This window comes from Plectrocnemia conspersa, unplaced genomic scaffold (genome assembly GCF_051122295.1).
Source record: "Plectrocnemia conspersa isolate PC_06_02 unplaced genomic scaffold, ASM5112229v1 ptg000008l, whole genome shotgun sequence".
NCBI classification, from domain to species: domain Eukaryota; kingdom Metazoa; phylum Arthropoda; class Insecta; order Trichoptera; family Polycentropodidae; genus Plectrocnemia; species Plectrocnemia conspersa.
Genome location: NW_028277172.1, coordinates 14,339,273 through 14,365,878, shown reverse-complemented (window position 1 = coordinate 14,365,878; position 26,606 = coordinate 14,339,273). Strand labels below are relative to the sequence as shown.

The 26,606-nt window shown below is 32.2% G+C and overlaps 1 protein-coding gene across 1 annotated transcript in view; it reads left to right on the top strand.

The window, feature by feature from the left end:
* The window catches only part of LOC148233092 (uncharacterized), a 535,519-nt gene that overhangs the window by 439,347 nt on the left and 69,566 nt on the right, over positions 1 to 26,606 (top strand). The window contains exon 7 of the mRNA XM_088190536.1: positions 11,352 to 11,395. Coding sequence (XP_088046662.1) covers positions 11,352 to 11,395 — 44 coding nt within the window. The remainder of the gene's footprint in view (positions 1 to 11,351; positions 11,396 to 26,606) is intronic.

The window sequence follows — 26,606 nt, the reverse complement described above, 5'->3', positions numbered from 1 at the left end:
TTTATTAAAATAAATTGAACAGAACATATTTTTTTAATTAGATACTCCATTTCTTGGTTTAACCAGAATATAATTAGAAGATCCTGAGCAACGTTGTAGGAGGTAAATATGTATATATATTAAAATTCATTACGATCGACAATTGACTTGCATTAAGAGATCATTATGATTTTTAATATATATATACATATCTAACTTCTTCAACGTAGCTCAAGATCTTCTGTTGATTTTTGATTTTCACCAAGTCAACAATTGACTTGGTGAAAATCATCAAGCCCATTAAGAGTTGGAAGGATCATAACTCTTAGGAATAGGAAATGTTATATGTATGTATATAACATCGCACAGAAATTTTATATGTATCACATTCTCAACTTATTGCATATAGAATAAGTCGAGTGTAGGACACATGTGTGTTAATTCAGGGCCGCGTCGCGGTCAAACGAGCATGTCCAAGGAGACATATTTCGAGGGCCCACCCTATGGTCTCTCTCTGTGAAAATATGTTTTATGAAATAGCAGGAGGCTGTCTCCTGGCAACGAGGCCCAGATGGAGGGCGCTCGGTTTAATTAAGAAGACGTGACAAAAGACCGAACACACGACACAAAATCGTGCATGCTCGCAAAATTTCCATACAAACTCTGATTGCTACCACCCGTGTATCCACTACATGCAACCCCCGACCTTTAAAAAGTAACATTCTATTTTCCTATACATTAATACATTGCTTTGAATGTATGCATCAAATAGCTCAAAAACTCATCCCTATCAGCTTTTAAACAATGTTTATTACTTGCTATCTCCAACATCACTTTAGTTAAAGCGACAAACCCACTGACAAATAATTGATGAAATTGTTGCTTGATCACACCTGAATCAGACTATTTATTTTTAATTTAAATATGTATGTATATAAATTAAAATACATTATTACATATATATTTTTAAATGTTTAATGATATAACTATACATTGGTATTTATGTATATAGTTCGTGCAAATGTCGAAAGGTATAAAAAATGTATATTGGAGTGTTGAGCCCAACGAAAAGCTACTTACGACGAACTCGACCGTCACAAATTAAAAACGCAGTCCCCCTTCGTAGACGGACGTCTTTTTGTGCCGTTTTAAATCAAAAAGCCGCAAATCTCCCGAGGATGAGGTCGAAAAGGGGACAAGGGTGAATAATCTGGACCTCTGATAGGAAAAGAGCTTCTTTCAGCATGAACAGAAACTCGTTGTAGGGTTCGGTGATGAAATTCTATCACTACATTTTTTCATAACTAAATAAAAATATTGTAAAAAACTATTCAGTGTACGTAAAAAATAGTATGAGTACATTAATTTTGAATATTTAATGATAATTACAATCGTCAATATCCTCAAACTTTCATGCGTATGTTTAATAAATGTTTATCTGCAAAAATATTACCCGATGCTTTTTTCTGAAAATTTTACTAACCATCTATAATATACTATACTCGCTGAGTTATGATTATTGAGAATTTATAAAATCAAGTTAAATCAGAACATACAAATATAAATTGGATTTAGGTTAGGTTAGATTGTGTAATGATATTTATCATGTTAAAATATTTTTTTTTTATAAAAATACATGACGACTTTTGCCAGCAAGCTTTAGAGTGGCATATAATCGAGATCGCGTCCCTTTTTCTTACCCGTCACAGCCAGGACGCATCGCTTGAGAAAGCTTTTCTGTACAAACCATTTAGCTTCTCAAGAGATCATGTCTTCGGCAATATCTATGAGGACCTGTAAAAGTGTATTGCTCATATAATGTATTTTTAATGTTTAATTATTTTATTATTGTTTTATTAAAATCTGTCAAAAAGTTATAAGCAATAAATAAAAATATGATTTTGCTTAAATTTTCATGAACCAATTAAAAAACGAGAATTTTTCAGTATACTTAATAATATTATTTTCATGTCTTATTTGTTATTTTATCTTTGTTATATTTTTCATATTAGATTAAACTATGACAGTTACATTATATCAATTTTGAAATAATTTTAATATTTTTTAATATTATTTCTATATCCCTTTTCTTTGCGTAATTATCTTACAGTTAATGCAGAGATGTTTTAAGAAGAAATATTTTACTTAGGTTGATGACATTGGAATGACGCTCGAGCAATGGCCAAAATTTTCTATGTACATCTTTCTTCAAATTTTGCACAAAAGCGTCAAAAATGCTTGACTTTGTTAAGCGGAGCGTGTGTTACTTTAATATTTTTTTAGCAATTTATATGCTGTAGCGTACGTCTGGCTGAAATCTCAAAGAAGCACAATTTTCCTAGTTGTTAGAAAAATCGCATTCCTTCTTTTTTCTCGTTGCGGCCATCGCTTGAGAACACTTCTATTGCATGTGCCATCCAGCTCCTCAAAGACCTTGCTAAATACAATGATGTTTTAGCGATACCTATGAGAAGTTGAAAAATATATGTGGGGTAGTGCTTATCTTTTTTTATCAATGTATCATTTTATGATTTAAATTATTAAGTAAGATGATCAGATTTGTGATAAAAGATTTAAATATTTTTAATAAAAATATTTCGAAAACCCTGAATTAAAAAATCAAGCATCAACATTGTATCAAAGCACAAAGCCGTGTCACCACAAGAGATCATCCGTGTCGGTTGCAATTCAACACAAAAAAGCGCGAAAGTGTAGACGAAGAGATAATCTCGCAAATCGCTAAGGAGTTAAGCTGACGGCTATGAAAAAATCTGACAAAGGCCCTAAACGGCGAGTGTTTGTGCATTTGACACTCTTTTCATCGGGATTTTTCCCGAAATTTTTCCCGCGTGACACCAAATCTGCGAGGGTGTCATTGAGACGCCCTGAAAAAAAAACCTCCCCTAAAATCTCATCCCTTAGGACCGGCGCAAGTACACCGCACATCTTTCTAATTGCCCGACGACTTAAAGCATCAGCTGTTGACTGTTTATTCGTGACAGATGCAAATGAATGGCGCTTCCTTCCAACGTCCGTCCTAATTAGATTTCATTTAATTATTTTAAATGACAATGATGAAAGAGACTGCGTAACTGCAGCACCAAAAAATATTTTGAACGTATAATAATGCTCGCTCCCATTACTTTGTTAATTTTCTCTCTTGAGGTGTAAAGCCGCCGCTTGGGATGCTGCATGCACTTCGAGTCGTAATAAATAATGGGATTTGATGGATGGAGGATGTGCGGTGCACATCCGCTGGTTTTTCCACATGAGGATACCTCTAGGAGAAGTAGACTCCTCGGCTCGTAATCCGTTCTCCGTGAATGCGCCCCTGAGCCTGCGAGCGGGTAATTAAAAGTTTATAAGAGCTTCAGCCTTGAGCCCGTCTTACTCAACATTCGGCAGACATCGTAGAAAAGGCCAGGGGTGACGCATCGTGGTAACATGTATTTTTAAAAAATACTACCTAAGAGCATCGTCGTTTTTTAATTGATAAATATGCTAAAATAAGTACTTGAATGCAACTATTAACCTTTAAAACGGAAGTGACTCATTAGTGTGTTGAATGTTTTTATATTTTCACAAAATGCCAGTATGTGGAGAAACAAATCTGCGATGAATTTTAGCACCAGTTGTTTTGAACAGAACAGTTCTTGCCACTTGACATCATTCACACAGTTTATTGATCATCTACCAAAACAACGTTGAAACAATTGATGTTTGAACTCTACTTGCTTTTTTCTGGCTTTATATCTAAACTTTCTGTATATTAATTGTATATTTACAATTTTCCAAATACTTTTAATTATTTAATCAACTGTTTTTTTAATCTCACATAGATCTTTAGTGTTAAAATCAGTTTTTCATATCTTCATATGAGATTATTCATCGCCCTTAATACTACTTTTTCTAGAGCTTTTTTTAGAAATGCTTCTTTTATCACATTATATCATTACCATTACGGTAATTACCCAAAAATATAAACCGTTTAAGCGCACCATCTAAACGAGCGAGATTAATCCAAAAAACACCGAACGAATCATTGTCCCCCGCTGAGTCGAAATCTTAAAACTTATCCCAATGCCGCCAGAAAATAGTAAAATCCATTAACCAGACTTAATAAATCTTTAAAATAGCGCCCCCCAATTTATTCTTTGCGCCCTCGGCCGATTCCTTAGGGGGTGACCATCGGGGGTGGGGCGGGTTGTGATCGATACCGCCGCGTCCTAGTCCCTCTCTGGTTTTTCCCTAGCAATCTCCTCGTGGCCCTCCAGAATCCCACCCAGGCCTTAATTAGGACTCAGAATCTGCGGCGGACACACGCACAACCCCCTTGCTTCATACACGCGGGTAACGCAATAAACGCACCGCTGGATGAGACGAACGAAATTAAAATTTTAGGAAATGTTTGCTAGGTGGTACACATCTAAGCTACAATCGTGTTGGTAGAGCACACATAGCTATAACCTACCTCTCCACGACCTCGTTCTTGTATTAAAATAAAAAAATATGGAGCGGATCCGCTTTTAGTGACGATAGTATTTTATAAAATTATCTAAATAATATGATATAGTTAAAAATATAATACAAGGGGAAAACTAATATATTTATATTTTTGCCAAGATAAGTATTTAAATAAATACTCAGCAAAATTTTAAAAAATGTTAACAATGTTAATCAATTCAAAAAGAGTACTTTTAATATATTAATTTTATTTTAAAGGGAAACATTTGATAAAAACCTTACTGTAAAATTATACATAACGAGATTACTTAAACAGTATCATTTGTATTCATTATTAACTTTCGTTTTACAGCTTAAGAATATATTTTAAAATATAAAATATAAGTGTTTTTTTCAATCGCTATAAAGAATGCATAACATTTTCTTAAATAGTATATAACTGAATTTAGAGTTATAATCAGATCATTCGCTGATACTAGGAAAATTACAAACGAATTCAATCCACAGACAACAAACTCCGACTATATATAATCATAAACTGATTGGAAACTTTGACCAAATTATCGAATTGAACATTTCCTTGAAACGCAATCTAACACTTAACAAAGGCAATTCAAACAGCAGCTTGGAAAGAAGTAAATGAAAAAAGGGAAAATTACTCTATAGTAATAATAATAAAAATAGTAAGCTAAGGATTAACATTTAAGATTATCAAGCAACAACACAAAATTAAATAAATCCGTTAATAACTGAAGGCTAAAACTGTTACTAATAATTATTTCAGAGCACTAATTTTGATTCATAAACTAACACAGATCTATAGAGCATTTTGATTATAAGAAAAATCAGCTATGATTTTAAGGGCAAATAAAAAAAATACTGTTACATGTAAATAATGATCCAAAATCAGTTTCCGAACTTTAAATTTAAGGTTATCTTCGAATTTTTATTTTATTAATTAAACATTTTATGTATTTTATCTTTTATGAAAAATAATATTAATTGAATTTGCTGTAGCTGATCTTTTCGACGTAATTTTCGATTACTTTTTCGTTCATTTCGTGCATTATATCTGCATAATTCAGCGGATGTCGGTTTTTAGGTGCTCTAATGTTTCAATTTTCTCGGCGTAGACACGATTCTTAGCATAACCCCACAAAAAAACCAACGACGTTAAATCGCATGATCTTGGCGCCCAGTTGACGTCACTAAAACGTGAAATATTACGACATGAGAACTTTTTACGACATCCAATGTGTGGCAAGTAGCGCTGTTTTGTTGAAACCACAGCAATATCTTAGATTTTGTGCAAGAAATAATCAGTTATTATGCACCTTTAATGCTCACTATTGACTGTTACAGTCCAATCTTCATCGTTTTTTACGAAAGTAAGGATCAATGACGCCGCCTGATCACAATGCGCACTGAACGTCACATTTTGGACATGTAATGCTTTCACGTGAATCACACGAAGATTTTCTTCGCCCCTTATGCGGCAATTCTATTAATGAACATATCCAGAGGAGTGGAAATGTGCCTCATTTTCTATGAAAAATCAGCATTTTCTGTATTTATATCAATTATGAATAATATGAAATTTAAAGGACCCAGGTTGGAACCATTTAATAACTTCTTTCGACAGTTACAAACTGTCTACGACTGCACAAGTAACTCAGGAATAATCGTATTAGATCATCTAAGTTCTAAGTAGCCGAGGTCTAATATTTTTTTTACTTATAATTTATAACAAACTAAAAGACTTATTAGTACATATGACGTCTACCATACTGTTGCTCTAAAAAAACTTGCTTATATATAAAATACTTTTTTTATATATTTTATATTCCATTTTTATCCCCATAGAGTGGCTGATCAGGAAAGCGTTGACCTACATCATCCTCTGGGAGGGATGCTGCATCATTAATAATCCCAGCCAATGGGGGAAACGCTGATAAGAAACGTTACTCGGCATATTGCTATTCACACTTGAGTGTTTCGGGCTATTTTTTATCGCCTAGGTGAGGTCGGGTTATTAACAGCCCTCTGGTGACAATTTGAGGGTCGAAAGCCAAACAATGGATAGGGCGAGGCAAAAAGTTTAGCGTATTTTTTGGACCACACTGTAGTGCTTCTTAAACGCAATGTGGAATATGAGGCAGTCTTGTATGTATTAAAGTATATATATAGAGAGATAAATGGTCTTAAGCACACAAATACGGTAATGCAGTGTTTGCACCTACGTTTGGGGGTATTTCGAAAAGGCACCCTTAAACAAGGGTTAAATGAGTACACGGGGCAGCGAAGAAATTTAGAAGCTTCCCCCTATCGTGTGTGAGTACGCTGAATCACTCTTATACTACACACAATTTGGAATGTCATCGGGTATTGGTTTATTATACATGGTAAACGATATTATACAATTTTTTTAAGTATTACGCTGGAATGTATTGGTGTAACTGTATAATAATAATAATTAACAAATGATGCAGAATTAAAAATATAAAGTTATATAGTATTAAGCAAATTTATTAAAGTATTGTTAGAAATAGCCTTAGTTGAGCGAATTATTGTAAGTAGTGCTAAACTGTAAACCTTGACATTTATAAATTTATTCCATTATATCTATAACACCAAAAATCAAATCCAAAATTGGACAAATTAGAAGACCGATGACGATTTATACCTGAAGTGTTAGTTATTCAGCCGGGGACAACGATGGCCGCCAATTTGTCGGCAGATGTCGTGTTAAGGAGGTCCCCGGCAAATCTAAATTGCAAATATGCGGTTGGGACCCGTCGGGCCACTCGGGAAAAGTCTCTACAATGAAGTGGAAGGGAAAGTCGAATCAGGGATGAATCAAATCCACGTGAAATCGACTTCCCTTTTTTCCTCTTAGTACCGGAATTAGTCTGTTTATGCGCTCGTTACGGGGACCTCTGAGGTCCCTGACGAGAATTCAAATCAACGAATAATGAACGTCAACAAATAAAAGTGAAGCGTTACTAATTACCGCCTCTCTCTCTCCTTATCCTTAATATAAAATGTTTGAGTTGAAGTCAATGGCGTTAATTTTAAACTTGCCACGGTGGAGACGCAAGCTGATTCCGGACAGGGTGAGGGTGAGTCTTGGGACAGGGCTGCTCTATGGCGGCCCGCGAGCCAAGTGTGTCATCAATCTAAAATTCAACGTCGAATTTTAATTAATGACTTAAAAATGCATTAAAACTTCGAACTTTGCATTTTTTTATTTTTTTACTATGCTATTTACTTAGTTAAAGCTCTCATTAACAAATTTTATTTGTGTCAGTATATTTGCAAACTAAATTATTTATCATTTCTTTAAAGTTACTACTTCACTAGGTTTTATTTTATGATAAGTTGTTTGCTATTGTAGTCAAAATCACTGCTTTTTGAGTCAGAAAAAAAAATTGAACACAATGTTAGCAAAGTAAGCCAATTCTAACCTAGCTTAAACTTATACAATACAGCTTAAAATATTAATTTTGACCCTAATTCTCTGCACTAGGCCCAAGCTATTCTATTTTAAAATAAGCTATCAGAATTCAACTTAACATAATACTTATAATACGAGTTAACCATACAGACCTAACTTAATGAAATATAACCTAAATGACTTTATACGTAAGATATTATATATAAAATTAACAACCAAATACAACTTGGATGTCGTCATTCAATATCTGCTATAATTATCGATGTTTGAACTATATGTAAGTATGAGTTTTATTGCAGTTATTTTGAGTCAGCTTTAAATTTATTTTGAGAACTGTATAACATTTCACAGTTATGTGTATTCATATTTTAATAATGAACCATTTTGTGAAATACTATGTACAAATGCCATTTAATAATATTTTTTATATTAATTTCAAAAGCAATTTAATGGTATAAAATATAGTAGTGTTTATAAAATATTTTTATATATGTTTATGAATGGCATCCAGATGTTTTAATTTAGGGGAAATGTGTGAAAACTTATGAAGAATTTTGTGTAAAATTTAAGACGAAAGCTTTATTACGATTTCTAATTTTTGCGAGGCAATTCGCCGCAACGTTTCGTGCACCTGACTGCAGCTAATGAATGAAGAAATCCGTCCCCCAGCCTCCCCTACTCTAAAACGTTATTGGAAAATGTTCGCCAACAATGTCGGCTACACACCCCCACCACATAAACATACATCTTTATGTCTCCACTAAAAACTGGAAATCTTTATATTTACCAAAAGCAAAATAATTTATTTAGACGTCAAATGTGTGCTATATTAGGGTCAAGTATATACTATATAATTATTGAATAACTCATTATTAAGATTATTTGTAAAATACATAAGGCTCAAATTACCAATATTGTTGCATATATAACACAAGATTTATTTTTCCAATAAAACATTTTATTTTAATGTACAAAAGCGACCGATTTCTTACCCCCTAACCTTCATTTCGATCAAAACCTTTCTCACCCCCAATCCAGCCTCTTTTTCCTCCTGCTTCAATTCTCGAACCCTCCCCGATCGATGATAATTAATTATTTTTGACATTATCGCTGTAAAATCCGTCTGTTTTCTTTTGCTAATTCATGGACTTGGATAGGGGAGCCGAATTGTGAAAAAAAATCAGAAAAAATGTTAAGTTGCATTTGCATTCATGATTTCTGACCCTCTAGAAAAAAGCGTCTTTCACGATTTTTTTTTCAATTAACGAGGGACGACGGTGATGTAGCTAAAAAATCGCAGTCGACGTTTGATACTTTTCATTACGCCATATTGGTTTAAGCACCGAAAGTGACAGACCCTTCTACTGCCTTAAGACTTAAAATAATTTTATTTACTCTAAATCTAAGCAATATATCTATCGTTCTTTAAGCTATAGTAAGCTTGCCTCATAATAAATGCTTAAAGCAAAAACATAAATACTATATAAGCTGTCACAAAGTGTCGCAATTGACTTTTTATATATGTTTAATGCATAGGTAAAGCATGTAGGCTACAATAAAGTCAAAACTCAAATAAATTTAAAATATCTAAATATACTTTAAATATGTTTATTCTATTTATTGTTTTTTTATATAACATAGACAAATTATTTTTAAGAGTAATAATATAAATAGATCCATATATAATGTTCGAAGTTAATTTAATTAATGTATTGTATATATTTTATTTTTTTTCAATAATGTATTTATATAATAACATACTGTCTAGTTTTATCATATACAACATTTTTTATAAGTGTTTTTAAAAATCCAAAATTATATAATACTAATACCTTAAGAATTATATTATACTATGTATAATAAATAACCCTAACTTATTGTTGGCAAAAATATTAAAAACTTTTATATTTTCTCATGTACGATATGTTACAATAATCTGGACATAATTATATTAATAATGTATCTATTCATCTATAACGTCATTGTCGTTTTCAGTATTATTAAAAATGGCGTCTCATTGTGTTATAAGGTATGGAATCCTCGGGGTAAACAAATTAATACCGCAGTCGGGACTAATCACTTGTAATGGGACGCGGGCCGCGATAAGCCACCCCTGGCCGATATTATTACCCCTGTAACGGCGTAATGGCTGTAAACGAATAAATGTCTTTAAGTCGTTACCGAGTCTCTGGCAGACGAGCTAATGTGACGGCTTAAGGGCTAACCGTTTTCGGTGGAGACGTGCATTGAAAGGGTTAAGTCCCTTAAGTTCTTCGTATTCGTTATTCCTCGACATTAATGGTCGCGACCTTCCTTTATCTTATCTCCTATGTCCTTTCATTTATATCTAAAAGGAGAGCTTCCTCTATATTTTAGCTAGTTACAAACTTACTTTCTCAAGCACATTCATCTATCTATGCTTCAAAGTTCCTTAATGATTATTAAATGATTTTTTACTGTCAGATGTATTTGGGGCATATTTTAAAACCATTGATTCGTTCTTTTCTAATTTGTAATGCTTCTTTTTTGTAAATATATTTTTTATAGAATCTACAAAAAGGAGTCTATTTATAAGATTTCTGAAATGATTGTTAATTTCCTTTTAAAAAAAATAGTTTAAATGAACACAATTTTATTGCATTAAATGTTTACACCCCTGAAAACCAAAATTAAAGAAAGGCAAAATATGAGCCTCGTTGGTTTGATACATTTTTTTCCAATATCCCGATCATGTTGTTAAACATTGTTCCAAAAAAGTATATTTAAATCATGGTGAAAAGTTATTGGGATGCTTTTTATTCAGTATAAAAAGTTGAGAAAGAAAACGCCGATCGCCATCTCAGTAACATGTCAATTAAAGAAGACTTAAACAATGCATTATTGAACCAACAGAATATAACGACCGTGAAAAAAAAATATACAACTTACAAAAAGAGTTTCAGATTTTAGATTTAATTGACTTTGACTCTAGATCTTTTGTATAAATCATTGTTTATAATTATGCCAACATCAACAGAAAGCGAGTGAGTATTTTCTACGGCCGGAATATTTATCACGTAAACTGAGAATATCTGATTCGTCCTGAAATACCTTGGGGTTCTTAAAAACCTTTTTTGTCCTACAAATGTAAAACATCGTATTTTTTAAGCTCAAATCGATATAATAATTTCGTTGCAAAAAAATGTATTATGCATATTTAATAAATAAATATTTAATAAAATATTTTTACCTATGTTTTTCAACATATTATATAAGTTAAAATAAAAAATAATTAAAGTCTCGCTTCTTTAAAAATTTAAACTTCAAAAATTTGTGTCTTGACTTCCGAAAATTGAAAAAACTTGAGACTTCAAAATCCCTGGTGTGAATACAGCATCTAATTTGTCAATACAAAAATAAACCAAAATCGTTCAAACGTGCCACATTATTCTTATCATATATTTTTTTCTTTCAGAATCGTCCTACCTGGTGAGAGAGCTAAATGCCGGAATGTCAAAGGTGGGTGTTTTGGATGATGATTTTGATTTACCGTCGTAATGTGTCGTTTAATGTGCATGCGCTCGCTCCTTCGAGCCTTTTGACGCCTTGCAGCCGGTGATTGAAGACACGCAATCTTCGCATTACGTATTATAGTATGTGTTGTACTATGTCCCGCTAAAAACATTAGGGTTTATTGCAAACGGGGGTATTGTGACGTAATGGGTTTTACGGTTTCGGTGACACTCGCGCCGGGAGGAGATCGCGTGACCGCGGCCCGGACCGGGACCGCGACCCTTTATTTAATCGATACGCCACCCCTGAACGCGAGAATCGCTCGCCAAACGCACACGAGATCGTCCTTTGTCTAGCCGTAAATTATTCATTTCTTATTTCGTATTGATTGAAATATTTTAGTGCTTACTTTTACAAGTCATTTGGTGAATGCTTATGTATGATCTGCCCTGCGAGATTTATATATTCGCCCAATTGTATTCTACAGTAATATATTAAAAATACCAAATAGCTAAGATGCTAAGAATGAATTTACATTATTGTCGGAAGATAATTATCGCCGGGCTCTAATGATTATAATAAATAAAATGGCATATCTACGAATTATGATACGCACGTGCCCAATCGGATTGCATGTGGATAATCGTTTTAAAATTTTGTAGATTTTAATTTATTAAATAATTTTATTTTCTGTATGGAGACGAGTGGGCGTGCGCGTTGATATAAAATCTGCTCTCTCTGCCTTTTATGAGGCGCTATATTGTGCATTCGACCAGATCTATACTTGAAAGCGTACTCGAGTGTTTGACGTTCCATTATTTAAGTCTGCAAAAATTATTTTATTGTCAAGAATACGTCTGTTCTCGAAAAATTTCTGTCATAAAAAGCACTTGTGAAGTGTTTGATGATATCTTGCCATCGCAAAATTACAAAAGTTGCCATAACCAAATTATCAATGATCCTAAAACATTCTGTAAAGTCATTAATACTAATGCGCTGATAATTTAACGCTGAAAATTGGACGGTTCACAAAATATTGCTTTGAGCAATATTTTCGCTCTGTTTTTGAGGATTTTTTACGCCTTTCGCTTAGTCGCTTTTATTTTATTGTACTTTATCTTTAGTATTAACCATTGAGGAGTTGAAAAAGCGTTTTTCTGGGTCTGATTTAATTCCCGATTTAATTTTGAAGGGTTTCAATTTCAATCTCACTACTTCTATAAAAGGTATTTTTGATCTGATTTTTTTCTAATACATCATCATTTCCTGATTTTTTAAAATGCACGAAAGTCCTATTTATAAAATGTGTAACAAATCTTGCATAATAAACCATTCACAGTTTTGTAAGTTCTTGCTAAATTATTTAAAATAAATATTCATAGATACGTTTAATCATTTTTGGCAATTTTTATTGTGTTTTGTCCCACCCGTTACACTGTTACTAACCTTCTGTTTTTCACCATTACAGTGAGAGAATCTCTTGGTGTGTAGTTTTTTCGATTTATTTGAGCAATCGTAAACAGTTCGTAACCTATGGCAATCAATTATCTTAAGAGTATTTTACCCCTTCGGACGTTTCTCTATATCTCTAGTGCAACCTGGGCTTTCTGTTCTATACATTATTTATTAATGACATAATTACAAATTAAAGTTTTTTTATATGAAGATGATTTAAAATTGTGTTAATGCATTCGATCTGTTGCGAACTCCTACTCACTACAAAATGATTAAGATTTTCTATTAAGAGAAACTTCCGTCAACCATTTGTAGAGTCTCCAATTCGAGTAATCGAGTACTCGATACTCGAGTATTTTTGTCTATTTTTCAAGTACTTCATAATCGAGTATTTTGAAAATTACTCGATTAATACTCGAAATTAAAAAATTTTGAAATATTTCAGAAACAAAAAAAACTTTAACTCGGTCCGGTAAAGGTTAACATCTTGCTTTTATTTGGCGTTTATGCCCGAAGTCCCGAGTTAGAGCTGTTACTATCAGGTATAATTTTTTCATAGTTCCATAGTTGCATAGTTCCGGCTATGTTAGTGGGTATGACGGAAAAATTTCTTTTGTGTTTTCTGTTCGACAGTCCCGACTTATCTAATTTATGGCAATGAACAATATGAAATATCAACAAAAAAAATTTTTAGGTTTTATGACTATGCAGTTTTAGCGTAAAGTGTTGTCAATTGTTTATACTAATCCCTCAGCTTAAAATATAAATTAAAACAATTGTGTGTTTTAAAGGCACTTAAAGTAAAGTCAGTTCTTTGCGAACCGTTTAGCTCTAGAGTGAAAGGGATTCACCCAAATACATCTTCGAAGGATATAGATTTAAATTCTTCGCATTAATCAGAAGGAGTAGAATATTGTATATTGTTAAGAAAAAAAATCTATTCAAGAAGAATTACAAAATGCTATTTTGTCAATAGTCGAAGGAAATAAGAGAAAAGCAGAGAAGGGAATGAAAGAAGAGAACATAAAAAGAGAGTTAAAAAAATTGTATATCTATAAAAAGCGAACAGATATAAATTAGAAGCCTTATCCAACGCGTTAATGACAATAAGACCAACATCAACAGCAATGGAAAGGGTTTTTTCCATAACAGGAATAATAAAACCAAAGGTTAGCAGTAATATTAAATTCGAGACACTTTTTGCATTATTGTTTTTAAAAAGTTTGTTCGTGAAGTTAAAATAATCGTAAAAATTAACATACCAAGTATTTTATTTATTTATTTATATGTGCACGAATTTGAATAATAGCTATTTTGGTACATTTGGTAAATACTCGAAAGTACTCGAGTACTCGAGTATTTTAAAATTTTAATATTCGATACTCGAGTAGTTGATGGTTCGAGTAATTGGAGACTCTAACCATTTGCCCTTTAGTATCGAAAAAGGCCATATTGTGTCATTTTATTGATCTTCTTCGCCATCAGATTAGTACTACGATCTGAATGGGAACATTTTAGCAAAAAATACTTCTATTTAAGATCTCAAAATCAATTTTTATTCTCTCTAGTCGTTAGCAATGTCTGTGAAATTCAAGATGCTCAGCTTTGTTAAGAGGTTTCATCAGTTATTCGCTTCCTCTTTGGCAGTTTTTTTGCAGCATTCTTGTATCAAGATCTATTATCTGTAATACCCGAGAAACCAAATACTACCTTTTAATCTAAATAGTTGGTTCTTGAGATACCTTTATAAGAGGATATTTGGTTATTATCCATTCTTGTAACCCAGCGCCTTTCTTTTTGGAGCGTTAGAATATGATTCGCTGAATTGTTTTATGTCGCTAAGCATTTTTTTACACCACTGAAGTTTTTGTTGACAATTAAACTATTCGTGAGGAATTTCAGCTAGGGGTTTCGGAACGTCTTCAAGAATCCTTTTGGAAGCTTATTAGAGCCAGAACATCTATACTAATCAACCCATCTATGGTTGTCGCTTCTCAATACGCTGACATTGCACATTGATCTATTAAATATTAGCTACAGTTCATATCATATAATTTTAATATTTTATTCCATATTATATTATTTTTTACCCATCCTCTGATTTACGCGGTCAAGATTTTTTTTTTGTAAATATATTTTTTTTAGATAAGCCATAAGTGGTTGCAAAATATATTGTTGTTATATCCAGAAATAATGAATTTTATCAAATTATTAATTTGCCAAACTCATTCGGAAGAGAAAGGTTTGAAAACTTAAATATTAATGATATCGAAGAATTGTTTACCGGAGAGGAATTAGTTAGCCAGATTTTAATATCTGAATCAGATCATCTCAGTTAATCTGTCAAACTATCATTATTTACTGAAAATACATATGGAGCTCTTCATTTGGTCAGAAAATTGGAAAAGATTGTTTTAAAAATTGATTAAAATATGGAACGTGCTTACGAATTCCAAAGAGACCTGTGAAATACTTATGAAGAGCACAATATGAAGAAATATGCAAAGAATTTACGAAAAATAAAAAAAACAATCAAAGATCACGGATTTTTTAATAATAAAAAAACTACTTAATATTACATGGATATTTCCGCTAACTGTGGAATTGAACTGACCAGTTCTTCTAATGATGATGATAGCGATTTCGAACCATTATGAAAAAAATGCTTAGAATATAATAAGACATATAAATTTTAGTTTTGTTCCTAGTTTTAAAAACTATAATATTTGGTGTTTTATAAAAGTTTTAATAATAAAAATACTCATGACGTATTACATGTACCTACTAAAATTTTAAATAAATATATTTTTATATAACTGTATCTTTTTGCGCAGATTTTTTGGAACGCATCTTTAAATTTAAGTTGAAATCAATAATTTACATGGTTTTTTATATAATGAAACATCTTATTATTTTGTTTGCGTTCCTTGCCTTTTTGCGCGGTTTCTATTAACACGGGGTTTGTGAAAAACATATTCACCGCACAATTTGGAGCATGGGTGTATTATGACGTGACGCATTGGAGTAATCTGTTTATTTTACGAAGTCCTTATTTAATTTAATTTAATTTTCTTAACTTGTATTACTTTTTGGACAAATCTGACGCACAATATCGTAATTAAAATAATTACGCAGCCTGGCAGAAACTGTGTTAAGCCAAGGGCGAAGGTAAACTGATCTTCTTAAGTGTCTGGAGTAATTAAGCTTTATTAAATTTAAATACATTGCATTTTTCAGATAAATATTTTAGTCGTATAGTACGCTGATTAGATATGCTAATAAAATATAAAAGGCCTTCGAAGGATAGCTGTTAATTATAATGTCGATGGCAAAAGCTATATTTGGATAAAAGTTAAAATTTTCGTTTATTTTTAATCTAATTTTTTGTAAAAGTTTTTTATACACATGTATGTATGCATTATATGTATTTAAGTACGTTTTGCGCGTACGGCTTTAATGTACTTATTTGCTAAAAAGAGCGCCATTGACTTTTTGAAAACTTTTAATGACAAGCTTTACATTTTCACATGGCCGTATGGCTCTCTCTTTTTCCCAGCGACTTTTATATATATTTTTTGTTCCCCATTTCACATTAATTATGGCGGCCTCGTCGGGAAAAAATAAATTTAAGAGGATTTCCCTTTTTGCCAGGCTGAGTTCTATATCGGCCGCTTTTAAAATTCCGCTCGGAGTTACGCACGTTCGACTTCACCGATTATACCAATAAACTGACATCATTAGCTTCTATGCGAGAAACAAAGCTTTGCTTAACTTCTTCGCTCGTTACCGACTTGGTGTTTGACTTTTTTCCAAAGGATTCGATGAGGACTTTTTCTTGAAAAAACTTTTCAATAAATTGGAATCAAATAAATTAAACTAATATAAAGAATACAAAATGTCTGATAAACATATATACATAAACATCTAACAACGTGCTTAATTTATATAAAACAGCGTCTATTTGTCCCAGCGATGAAAGCAACTACGAGGAATATTTGTAAAGTAAAGATACAAAGTTCATAATATATTTCTAAAGCATTTTATGTATGATTGACTTACGCTTTTTATTTATCTCTTATTTATTATGAAACATAATGAATCGCCAAGAAACTCAATGCCTGAAAACAAGTTTCCTGATAGTCTAATCTTTCGGTAACCAAATATCTTTTAAACCTATATTTTAATTTGGAATTTTCTGCATTAAATTTATAGCACTATTGCCTACCATGAACTCTCAATTTACAGCAAACTTATAAATGTAAATAAAAATAACTTTCTTAGATTAAGTAGAACATTCAATTATGGCGGCGAAAACAGTGTTTCCAACGTATGCGTCATTAGAATCGGAAACGTACGCCAGCAACAATGGCGCCGCTAATGCTGCCGCACAATAACAAGTCTCGGGCCGCTCTGTTTTATTCGGAAATAATAGAGGATTTGTATGGAAATGCGGTTTTCCCACAAGATTTCGTCCCCGGCAACTTGGTTGATTGCGTTAGAAGGACTCTGCGTGTCACGGAGGGCGGATTTGCCGTCACGTACGGTGGCCCCGACCGAAACGGGAGGACCCGGTGCTATGCCCCCCCGCCCATCTACACCACGACTAATTATGTTTTGAAGGACGCGCACGCCTAATCCCTCGGCTATTGGTTATCAATTTACGCTGATACACTGATTAACCTGCCCGAATGTATTATCAACCCAGCTATGGTTTGGGGTACAATGATACTATGTTAATTTTTGTATAAATGTGTATTTACCCATTAATTTATCGTAGAGCATTCCAAGCCTTCCAAAATTCTCAATGCGTATATTTACCCTTAACCAGTGGGTCAGTTATACAATTTAAAATTAAACATAAAAACAGATTATTGTGTTATTTTAAGACCATAAAAATAAGTTCTTTTTTACGTTGCTTGAGGTTAAAAATCATTGTTTACTTTAGTAGGCAGTTAAACATATTTTTTATATAATAGTATATTATTCAGTAATGAAAAATTATATTACTACGCTCGACAGCAGAAACACCATATTTGGTGCGCACTGTACGATGTCTCTGCGGATGCGTATTATTAATTAGAGTATGCGTTGTGCAAAAACGATCCATGATTATTTGAATAACTTGCTCGGGTGGACGTTTAGTAGCGCACGATAAGTTTCGCGAACTGAACCGCGATTTTCGAAACAAATTTTCACAACTTGCAAGCGTGGTTCTTGCGTAAGTCTATCCGTGATGAAATGGCAGAAAAATCAGCTGTCAGCTGTTAAATTTGGTGTCGCATGGCAAACACATGGTATAATAATATTGTTTAAAGCAAGCAGCACCAACAAAGAGATTGTTATTAGATTTATTGCCGAAGAGGTTCATCAAAATCGATACGACATTATATTTCTTCTCGCGATGGCTTGGTACAAGTAGACATAAGAGTTGCAGTAAAATCGAAGCAAATCGTCGGTCGACAAGAAGTCTTTTATCGACCCACCAGTAGTAAGTTGGAGGTGTGCGTATAATATAAATAATTAAATAAATGACTTAAGATTATTACAAATATTCAATCTTACAAAATTATGGATCAATGTGGCAATATTAATAAATATCTTATTTCTTTTAGATGTGCTTATCATAATAAATGTCTCAAGTATATATGTATTATATGTGTTTAATACTTTTACAAACAACAGCATTCAATGGCATGCTTTTGGTAGATAAAAATTCTTATGCAGAAATATAGAGCTACCGATCTTTAAGCTTAATTTATGACGTAGAAGTTCATTTCAATTCAGGGAATTTAATAACTCAACTAAGTACATTTTAGCCTCATCTTTGTGAATTGAGCTAAAAGAACACACTACAACTATTTATATTATTATTTTACATCGATTGGAGTAAATGGTTTGTATTAAAAGATTTATTGTATTTTCATACATTCCAAAAAAATCAAAGACTAAAATAAAAAATTTAAGAAAAACTAGCTGTCGGTCTCTCACTGGCGTGAGGTACCGCGGCTAGCCTACGTGCAGATACTGGACGATTGTCTTTTGCTAATATTATTGTTTTCTTTTATGAAGCAACTTATATTTTATTAATTTTTAATTTTTTTTAACTAGTATTTTTCAGTTATTTTTAGATAATTGTAATGACTGCAATCTTAAGGTATTTTTTAAGATTTATAGATTGCTTATACGTAACAGATTTGAATTTCATTCATTCTTTCATTCTTGTGGATATCGTCACCGACTACGAAACATAATTTGGCATCTATTTCTGGTATGTCGGTCATCGCATTGGGACCGAGCGCCTCGGGCCCAAGTCAACAGCTGTCCTTACCCGGCGGAGCTGGTCTTGGGCCCCAGCGTCCTCCGCTAATTGACATCCGAAGGCTCCCCATCGGATCGGACCGGGGGTGGCTGGAGGGCATCGATCCGCGAGGCTGAATAAATTAGTGCTCTCTCCGACACACAGCGGGATATAAAATTTTGAATATGAATAGGAAATTTTGCATTTGTAATAAGCCACCCCCGGAGTCGGTCTCCTCGGAGAAACAAAGCACAGCTGACGAAGGAACATATGTAGATAAGGCCGAGGGGACAACCCCACTCCCTTCTGTCCTGAGGTGGCGGAAATAATTTCGACGAGCCCCGAGGGCGCACAAATGCACCAGGTGGATTGGGAATCGCTGCATTGGCCATCGGATGAATTTTTCATGTGCGGCTTCCAAGACACAGTGTGGTGGACGAGCGGCGCTAGTAATGGACCGTTTACAGAAGGGACTATTTTTGTGGAGCACTCACGCAAAGTTGACGACATCTAAACTATTACTTTTTCAAGATTGCACTCAAGAGGGTTAAGTAGAATTGTACAAAAGTTTTATTTGATGGCATTAGCGTGATCATATTTTCAATGGCGGTATTTTTGGCAGTTTTTGATTTTAAATGATATTTTTTTTTAAATTGTCTATAAAATCACAAACTTTAGGAGTAATAATATAAATTAATTTATAATGGTATTACTACAACAATCATATACATAATTATTTCACCTTGAGTTTCGAGTGTAGTGTTTTGCCTAAGCCATATTGATGATAAGATATAAGAATTATCAAAAAAAAAAACTCAAGACTAAAATGATTAGCTTTCATTTCTAAATATCATTAAACTAGCGACTCTCTTTGGCGAGCAATCCCAGAATTGTAATTCTAAAAGAGCGCCCTCATGTAAAACCGTACAATAAAAACAATTAGAGCACTCCCGTTTTATTAAGCAATAAAAATTCAATTTTGACAATAAAATACGAAACGCTAAAAAAGCACGTCTGTTTCTGGGGTGCTGTCTTGGTCAGTGGGGGATGAGAATCTGTGGAGGGTAGGTTTCTTCGGATCCTGTCATTTGTGGCAGTACCCACCTCAAAGCGCCGCTACGTGCAACCAATGCAAATAATATTATTTTTATTCGTATTACGGAATCAATTAAGCGGACTCCCCAACTCTCCGTGTTACATTTGTCTTATTGGAATATTTGAGGAGACGTGATTCAGCTCTAAGGAAGAGAAGGGAATAAAAATACGGGCACAGAGAACGCAGTCTGAATTAATACACACCTTTTAGATGTAGAAAAATGTGTAATAACCGATTACGAATCAGTACTCTAATAGTGACAGGGTAGCCTATATTTATAATATAATAATTCAGTATTGTTATTATTTTAATGCTGATTTCAGCTTGAGAGATCTTTCGTTGGACAGCGGTATAACAATTAAAGATAGAGTTTCAAAAACCTACTTTTACAAATTACTGTCCTGAATATTGGCTATTTAAAATTGTTTTTGCCAGATAAATTTTATCATAACTTTATGTATAAAAATCTGAAATCATATAACAGATTTATCACATTGCCCCTATTATCCAATCAGTGACCGATATGGCCAATAAAGGGGTCACCCCCGCTATACGATGTCCGACCGCAATCAATCGCACGGACAAACGCCGGAACCCAATCACGGGAACGAGTTATGAATTATTAAACGGGCCATCCCGGAAATCGGTAGCGTGACAGATGGCGCACCGTGTCCGGTAATAAACATCCGGAGAGGACACGTGAAAAATGGACGCCATCGATAAAGCGGACATTTGTTTGCCGTGTCCGATGCTCGTTCCGAACATATTGACTCGTTTGATGGAGAGGCGCTATTTGTCCCGGACAACGGTTGCGGGCAACGTCGGCAATATGGTAATTTCGGACAATTGCCCGACGTTTATGTGTATTTATGGCATATGCGGAACGATCGTCTTCCACCGCCAGATTTTTCAATTTGTTATTACTGCGATACTTTTTCGATTATCAATAAAATAAATGTGACAATATCTAACATTATATTTTTGTCAATGAAAGCATTATTAGACTAGTAAATTATAAAATTATTTTAGTTTAATATTTTATATATGACTTTTACAACCCTAGAAGTGTCTTGACCTCCGCGAGTTAGTGCCACTACTCTTTTATTTACTCATGTCAAATCGTGTGGCATCAATCATCACTAGAAACTCCAAATATTCGTAATTTTCATCTTTATAAATATTCGAATATATTCGTAAAATAATGAAGAATAAAAAAATACAGTTTAAATATTGAATTAACTAATTTCATAGATATAAATATATGTATATATTATTATTTATTTATTATTTTATTTTAATAATTTATTTAGCTTAATAGCTAATCTTTACATCTAACAAATTTAGTAAACACATATAAAAATATATAAAAAATACATAACAGAAAGAAAAAATAAAAATATACAATAATAAAGTCTTAATATTATAATTTATTTCTATATGTACGAAGGTGTTTTTTTATTCCATTTATGAAACCCGTTATATTTTTGCTGTTTCGTAATATATTATTTTCTAACTTATATATAAATACTAAAACATTCATACTCAATATTTCTTGAACATTCAACCATTCTAATCTATTAATCATACATTTACAATTAGTTAATCTATTTTTATTTAAAATTACTCTCATTGCCCTATTTTGTAATTTTTGCAACATTTGTTTATCTAATTTATTTAACATATTTAATAGTGTTGCACAATAATTAAAATGGGGCAATATTATACTATTATAAATTATTTTTTTTGTTTTTATACTTAATATATTTCTTAATCTAGATAATAAACCTATTTTTCTACTAATTTTTTTTAATATGTAATTACAATGTTCTTTAAAATTTAATTTTGTATCAACAATTACTCCTAAATATTTTATATTATCCACTATTTCTATACTAGAGTTATTTATTACTATTTTGCTACTATTATCTAAAACATTTTTATAATTAATAAACATACATTTAGTTTTATTCTCATTTAATTTAAGTACATTATTCTTTAACCATATTTCTAATATACTTAATTCATTATTTAAATTATTTACAATTTCTTTAATGTTATCACCTATGCAATACATTAATGTGTCATCCGCAAATAGATGAATTTTACATTTTTTCACGTTATTAACTATATCATTAATATACAAAACAAATAACAATGGTCCCAATTTAGACCCTTGTGGTACTCCATAAGACACTAATTTCTCTTCAGAATATACATTATTTATTTTAACTTTTTGTTTTTTTTTATATAAGTAATTATTAAACCATCTTAAAACTATATCACTTATACCTATACTCTCCAATTTCTTTAACATTATTTTTCTGTCTATTGTTTCGAAGGCTCTCTTGAAATCCAAGAAAACTGCTCCAATGATTTTGCTTGTATCCTTAGCCAACAGCCAATCATTTATCACTACTTTTAATGCAGTTTCAGTCGAATGCTTTTCTCTGAATTCCGATTGTTGTTCACATATTATGTTTTGAGAAGTAATAAATTCCTTTAATTGTTTGATTACTACTTCTTCTATTATTTTTTCTATACACGGTAGCATGTTGATTGGTCTCATTTCTTCAACTTTTTTACTATTTTTTATTTTAGGTATAGGTACAATAGTAGCAATCTTTAAATTTTCAGGCATTTCTCCTAAGGAGAGTGCTTTATTTATTAAATAATTTAATTTAGTTCCTATTATTTCCCATGTTTCTTTAATTATATTTATATCTAGTTCATCAGTACTAGTTCCTTTTTTAAATTTACATATTATGTTATGAATTTCATCTAATGATACTGATTTAAATTTAGTAAATTTTACAATTATTGCTTTATTATTATATTGTACTAAATTACTAATCCTTGGTATTGAATTCACTGTTTCTTCTATGCTCTCAATGTAATATAAAAAATAAAAATAATGTTTACCACTATAAATAAATATGAAATTAAATTTTAAGATTCCAAATATTCGTTATTTTCAATTATTCGAAAATGAAATAGTTGACTATTAGTATATAATAAAATATTATTAAATATTCGTGATGTTTTGAAAATAGAAAAACTCATTTTAAATAATAAATACGTGTAATAAAAATAAAGATTAAATATATCGTAATAATGCATTGAATGTATTAAATATAATTTTAATTCGTAGTTTTAACAAACCCTGCTGTAAAACATACCCTTTCAAAGGTTGATATCGGTATTCCCATCAGCAACATATTGTACAATGTTTTTGTTACATTTTTTAATACATCTAATTTTCTTAAACCCTTCTGAATTCTTTTTTTATGATCTTAACATACAAATGTAAATTTTTCTGAAAAATGCTTTTGGTGTTTTTTCCAAAATCTCATGTTCAAAAGATTTTTTTTCAAAATTTTTTTAAAATCATATGTTGAAATGTACTTGCTAATCTTGGTGTATTTTTAGAGAATTACTAGAATATTTTTAGAATTAAAATGATAATTTGAAAAAAAAGACTGGCTATATGTATAAAATACAACAAAATTATTTGTACTATTGAATTTGCGTTTCATTAAAAAATGCAGCACTATTTTGAAGTAGGTAATACATATTTAGGATAAGACCTTTTAAATTTTATAATAAACTATTGTTTTAATTTCTAATATATACTTTCTGCTGCGTATAATACTAGTTAAATAAAATTATGCTATATGTTAAATATTCCTATTATATAATTGTAGCTTGAAAGCGATACTATATTATAATATGCTATTTAATATATTTTCAAAACGTTATTTAATTATAAGAAATGCTATAAAAAAACCCAAAACTGTTAAACAAACCATCAAAATTGCTAACCGAGCTAATGTGGCCGCGATGCAAGCTAATAATAAATTATTTTCATAAGATTCTCCATGGCACAGTATAATTTTTACGAGGCCACATTTGCATTCTTCGCCTAGAAGATTGCATAGAAAATGTATTAGTATGGGGGGTCATAAATTTGCGACGCTTTAATAATTGCCACCTTTCGCGATTTTACTGCGACGCGTCGAGCCAATCAATCCGTTTATTCGCCCGTCAAACGATCAAAACAATGAAAAGTTGCAATGAACGATCAAAAACTGGTCTGGCGCGGTTAATTCATGCGCCGGCGATAAGGGTCACCCGTTGTGTATTTATTACATCGTTCAATCATGACATGAAAATATCATACCACGCAAGTCGTTATTCGAATTTAATTTAATTTGAATTTATTAATTATAATTCTTCCGTTGTAACATGACTGACGTTAGCCCAATGAGTCATCGGTGTAAACACGATTAACAACTTCTGAGTAAGTAATGAGACACCAGGCTGATCAAAGTCTGAAAATCAGTGACATATGTGTATTTAATAATTGTAAACTATTATTACAATTCATACTGTGCTCTATTTTATTTTAATTTTTTAACACGGTATTCATCTGTGAGATTATGAAAATCTAGAAAACTTTGGATCTCCCAGAAACTATAGAAACTGAAAAATACTAGGTTTCATATGAAATTAAATCCCATGTGTTTTTAAAAGTATTATTCGATTATATACAAAATGGTAATAATAACAGTTGAAATATAAAATATTTAAATATAATTTGAACGCAATTTCCTCAAAAATTATTAAACAACTTAATTCATCACTCCACCGTGAATCTGGAAGGAGTCGTGTCGGAGTGCTAATAATTAAAACAATTATTTATAATATATACTGCACATTTGTACTTTGTTTTTATACATACTAATGTTTTGTATGTGTCCTGAATTCCTAAATTAATTTATTAACCAAAAATGTCATCGACGATTGCAATCAGCCTCTGTGGTACATTGGAACCCCCTTCTTCCACGACGTTATTTCCGCCATCCGATTATTCCTTTTAATATTCCCTTTTGTTTCTCATAGCCGAGGCGTGACTTGCGGCCCCGCGTTGCTCGAAACAGTCGTCAGATGTTGAGCAGAGCGTGGAATTTAAACAACGGGGGCCGCAAAAATCCCGCTACACCCCGCGAATTAATAAGTATTACTGTACAATAATGAATAAAATCTCATTAATACGTCAGGCCTATATCTCTTTCTCTCTCTATCGCGTCATAAAAATGAGCGCCAGCCCTTTGCGGACGACTCGTTAATCTATGTGCAGTTGTGGAAAACCGTTTGGTTTCAAGAAAGTTATAGAAAAAAATATGTCTTAGAAAGAAAATTATACTGCTTACACTATATATATTTATAATAAATTTTACCATGATGTTTTACCACTACCACATTGTTAAGTATCGTGATTTATAACAGGATTTCTACATTTCGAATATTTTTTTTTAAATACGTTAACAACCAGGTATTAACTAATATTTTATGGATGGACGGAGTTTTTCAAGCAGCTCAATTTGAGATTAGCAATAGTGTTGTAAAACCTTTTAAATATTACACTTTATGAAATTTAGGTATTGTGACTTAAAGGCCCATACAAAACTATTTACCCTATGTTGTAAAAATCAAATGCTTACGGAAACTGAATATAAAACTATGAGTGGATTAAAACATTGAGTTTTATGTAGTATTTTTAATGAGACGATTCCTACTTCTACTATATATTGTAGCTACGCCATCTGTGAATTTTAAAACACACATACACATTACCAAAAGTCTATGTCATGAAGTAGTTATCATAAAAAGGCAAAACTAAGTTTTACCCTTATGATAAATTCAATTCCTAGTTTTTAACAATACCCAATATGAAAATATCTTATCTGTATCATCTTTAATTTGCCTATTCTCAGTTCATATTATTATCATTGACTTGCAAGAATTGTCATTGTTATAGAAAAAGTCTGACATTGCGGAACCAATTTATTATGTTCTGCTATTAAATTAGAGCTTAAGATTTTTTTATGAAAAGATATATATTTCAAGAAAAAGTGCATCTGGCTTGAAACACTCTCAAAGTGATGAGAAAGTTTTCCGCACTGGTTTGCCCTAATAATCTTATCAATACATCTTCTGTAGACTGTGTATAAAAAAATCTTTTTTGTATTCTAATCGATCCAAGTCAATATATTTTTGGTTCGATACGCCACCTTCTGTTGGCAACCACTGTCCACGGTACCATCTTGAACAATAGATCCGTTAATTAACATTTCTTACGCCTCGCGGCCGCCGAAGGGTTTATCAAGCAAAATGTTTACGGGCGAAGCTCTCGTTCTCTCTCCATTTCTCCCCCGGCGGCCATTACACTAATAAAATAATCGGCGAGAGCTTAATTTCAATAATATTGCCTCGAATCTCAGTGTTTACCACGAACGATGTTTTCGTACGCGAAGGCCCCGGGCGCCAACTTTTGTGTGTGTAAAATAATATTATGTACGAACTATGTA